We start from the raw sequence: 3,715 nt of genomic DNA, 5'->3' as shown, positions 1-3,715 counted from the left end.
CACCTAAAGTCAAGCTTCAAAATATCTTGGATCAAGACACAATAACCTTCCATGGTGACATTGGTATCCTGGAAGTTTGCAAGGACACTACAACAGAAACGAGGCATAGACGTGCATGTTAGACGTACAAAGTCGGGCGCGTCTATAAGTGTCTGTAAACGTGCGTGTAAATAGACGCGAATTTTGCATCTATATATCCGCACAAATAGATGCCAATATAGACGCGCCAGCAGACGCACAATTATTTAACCACCTAAAATTGCAATTCACATAATTAAAAAACCAAAGTTAATAATTATTCAACCACCTGAAATTGATTCTTGAGCATGCACGTGTGCGCATGATAAAAACCATAGAATTAAGAATACACATTGAATCATTGAATTTAAAAAATAGAATTAATAATTACTTTTTCATTGCTCTCTAATGAATGGCAGTTCCTCCAGGTTACAAGCCTGATATAAGTAGTTAGCGACAAGCTACAGAAACCTTACAATTAGTAGCAAGCATTGCAATATATATCTCGTAATTTCTCTACTTGAAGATAATAAAAAATACTTCCTTTTTATTATGAAAAATTCAATTTAGCTTTAAACTTGACTATTGATTCTTGAGTATGCACGTGTGCGCATGATAAAAACCATAGAATTAGGAATACACATTGAATCATTAAGCAAATTAAGTATGTTACATTGAATGATCCATCTCATCTTCAATGAGATCAGCCCTTGCTAAACTATCTACTTCTAGGTCTATGTTACCAAGAGGTAACGAAACAAATAAGTCTATCCCACTATCAAATGTGTTGCTATATTGCTCAATAACTTCATCAATATCATCGACAATCACATTATTGTCTTCTTTTGCGTTTCCTTGAACATCCTCGTGAGGTTCATCTTGTACTATATCACGCATATCATCCATTATGGTGTCATCATGCACATCATCATTAATTGTTGGATTGTCATCTACTATCTCCATGTCGGTAATATTACCATAAATTGGTTTTGAACGATTAGATATAGGGATGACATACCACCATCGGTTATTGTTTACCATTGGATGATACACAACCTATATTTGAAAAACAAAAGCAAGAAACTTAAGTACTTATTATATTGTGTATATGTATCACATGTATATATATAAAAAAATTAGCCTTTGCATATGTACCTGCTCACATTGTTGAGGTAGTACTAATGTGTCAATCTTGTTTTGGTGAAATTTTGTAGAGTCAATGATTACAAAACCACTTGGATGACATCTGATTGTGCAATGCTCACCATTTGTCACCACTTCTTTAAACCACTTCACATCCAGTACATATATAAAGAATCGTATGAAGTCAAGCTTCAGAATATCTTGGACCAAGCCACAATAACCTTCCATGGTACCATTGGCATCCTCGAAGTGAGCAAGGACACCACAATCTTGGGTATTTCTCTTTAATTTTCTCCTATTTTTACATTCTCTCCATTTCCTCATGTAACCAATCTATATCAATATGACGTGGGAGCGCATTTAGATGATCTGAAAATGAGACATTACGTCCATATCTAGTGTGAAATTCTTCTCTTTTGCTTTTTCTTCTTGCCCTTGCTTCATTATATAGTGTCCCCCATTTGCTCATTACATCACTATTGAGCACACAAAAACTATTTAACTTACGAAGTTCTTCTTGTGTTAGCACTTTACTCATTCCTTTTCCTTGAGGTACTATAGAGGTCATCCTCAAGTCTTCATCATCTTTCAATAGTCGTGGTTGAGAGGGATCCACTTCAGTAAGATATTCAGAGATATAAACAAGGGATGATTGCACTAACCAACCCTCAGCCATGCTTCCCTCAGGCCGTGCTTTTTGCCTCACAAAATCTTTCAAGGTTTTCATGAAGCACTCAAGAAAAAACATCCACCTTACATGAACTGCCCCACAAAGTGCGATCTCATCAATCAAATGTATGAGTAGTCAAAATCAATCGAGAAAAAATGTAATATTCCCGCACACTGCGTACCGTAAATATTGACTTCCCGCACGCCGTGTAAATCCTGTGCAAGGGTATCCCCTACATCATATTATTAGTAGCTTAATCCATACCATTCACGCTAAAAAATGAGGCCTCCACATTGTAAATTAGAGGCTGGGGTTGAGGACCGTAAAAGTCGCGAGGGAACACCCTTTTTGAAGGGGCAATTGGATAAATTTTAGGCATTTTTTTTTTAAAATTATCCCTTCCCCCAGCCGATGCATGGCTGGAGGAGAGGGAGTGTGGGGAGGTATGGCCTAAGGAAGAGTGAGTAGGGAATGCATGAGGAGGGAAGGGCATGAGTCCTCCACGTGGTGGAGCTTCCCTTTCCCCCCCCTTGCCTATATGAACTCCCGTTAGGGAGAGAAGAGGGGGGAAGGGACGGTGCTGTGAGAAGGAGGAGAGGACGCTGTCGCCCCCGCCGTTGGGGAAAGGAGGAAGACCAGGCCATTGCCGTCGTGCAGGAAGCCGCCGCGCTGCCGCCACAGTCCGCCAGCCCACTACAGTCCGCCGCCATTCCGCCCTCTTCACGGCGACCCCTTCCCAATCATTGGATACCCCTCTCGACGTGCTGCAGGCCCAGAAGCTTCTAAGGATTAAGGCCATAGGCCTTGATCCTACGCGACTTCCCGGTTTTAAATCCGGTTAGGGAAATCCCTATTCCCAAACAAGGAGAAGATATCGATTCCCTAGCCGTCTCGAAAAGTGAGAGTAAAGGAGTCCGTAACCACGACTACAATGGCTCCCAAGAAGTTGCCAGGCGGGACTGCGGGAGGTTCATCTCCAAGTATACAAGTGGATATCTCCCCCAGCCCACAAGTCCAGGTTTTTTTCTTCGAGTTTATTCTCACATAAAGAGATGTTTAGGCACGCTTAATTCCATAAGTGAGAATGCATTTTATGCTTATTTTTAATGCATGTAGCAGTATTAAAAATACATTTGATAAATTATTTCTTTAAACATTAGACAAGGTTGATGCATGTCATGAAATTGAAATGGCTGCATTTCCAGAGTTGTCCGCCTTAGAAGACTAGCTGCATGTTGCTATTTTGGAACATTATCAAAGTAATGAGTCTAAACATATAGGGCAAAGAAGTGAAATTGATAAGTGCATTTGGTTACAAGACATGGTAGGAATATGCGTGTGCCGCATGAGGAAAAGTTATCACCCATAAGATATTACCCGAAAAGAAATAGAAGAGTACGAAAATGATCTTAGGGACTTGCAAGTAGCATGTAACAGGGAATAAGTTAACACTAGCTTTAGTTTGGTATGAACTTCATTAACTACATTGTAGCTAGGGGAAAATTGCGTGTTACATAGTCATCATGCAGAAATTTCATTCATCAGGAGCCGTATTTAGGAAAGGTCGCATGGTTTATCAAAGCATGAGATTCTAAAGTGTAGACAACAAGGTTGTAGGCATGGTTATTTGATGTAAGTCCTAGTAGGTCCTAGGAAAGTTAGTACTCAGATTATCATGCATTTTTACTATACCAAGGAAAGATAGAGTTATTGTGAACCATGTGATGCGTAGAAGCAATGAATCACATGTTTACATGTATTGCGGTAGTTGCAACTATTTTTCCTCCTTTAGATCTACTTCATTATCTCTAGGAAGGATTCATCCTTGTCACGAGACAAGCATAATGAATTACCCAAATCACCTAACCACAAAGGAATCATATG

General features: G+C 39.6%; 1 protein-coding gene across 1 annotated transcript; it reads right to left on the bottom strand.

Annotated features, from left to right (window-relative positions):
- Positions 1–687: 687 nt before the first annotated feature.
- Positions 688–1,389, bottom strand: LOC148011400 (uncharacterized). The gene is made up of 2 exons (XM_087670354.1): positions 1,174–1,389; positions 688–1,074 (listed from the first exon to the last, which is right to left on the bottom strand). Exons 1-2 carry the CDS (start codon positions 1,387–1,389, stop codon positions 688–690), a joined length of 603 nt encoding a protein of 200 aa, XP_087526480.1.
- Between the last annotated feature and the right edge of the window lie 2,326 nt (positions 1,390–3,715).

This window comes from Lygodium microphyllum, chromosome 28 (assembly GCF_053477565.2).
Source record: "Lygodium microphyllum isolate KBCC chromosome 28, Lygodium_microphyllum_v1.1.10, whole genome shotgun sequence".
NCBI lineage: Eukaryota > Viridiplantae > Streptophyta > Polypodiopsida > Schizaeales > Lygodiaceae > Lygodium > Lygodium microphyllum.
This window is presented reverse-complemented; position numbering and strand designations above follow the sequence as displayed.

Coding starts and splice junctions, on each gene's coding strand:
- LOC148011400 (XM_087670354.1), bottom strand. CDS start 1,389: ATGGAAGGTTATTGTGGCTTGGTCCAAGATATTCTGAAGCTTGACTTC. Junction 1,075..1,173: donor TACCTCAACAATGTGAGCAG/GTACATATGCAA, acceptor TTTCAAATATAG/GTTGTGTATCATCCAATGGT.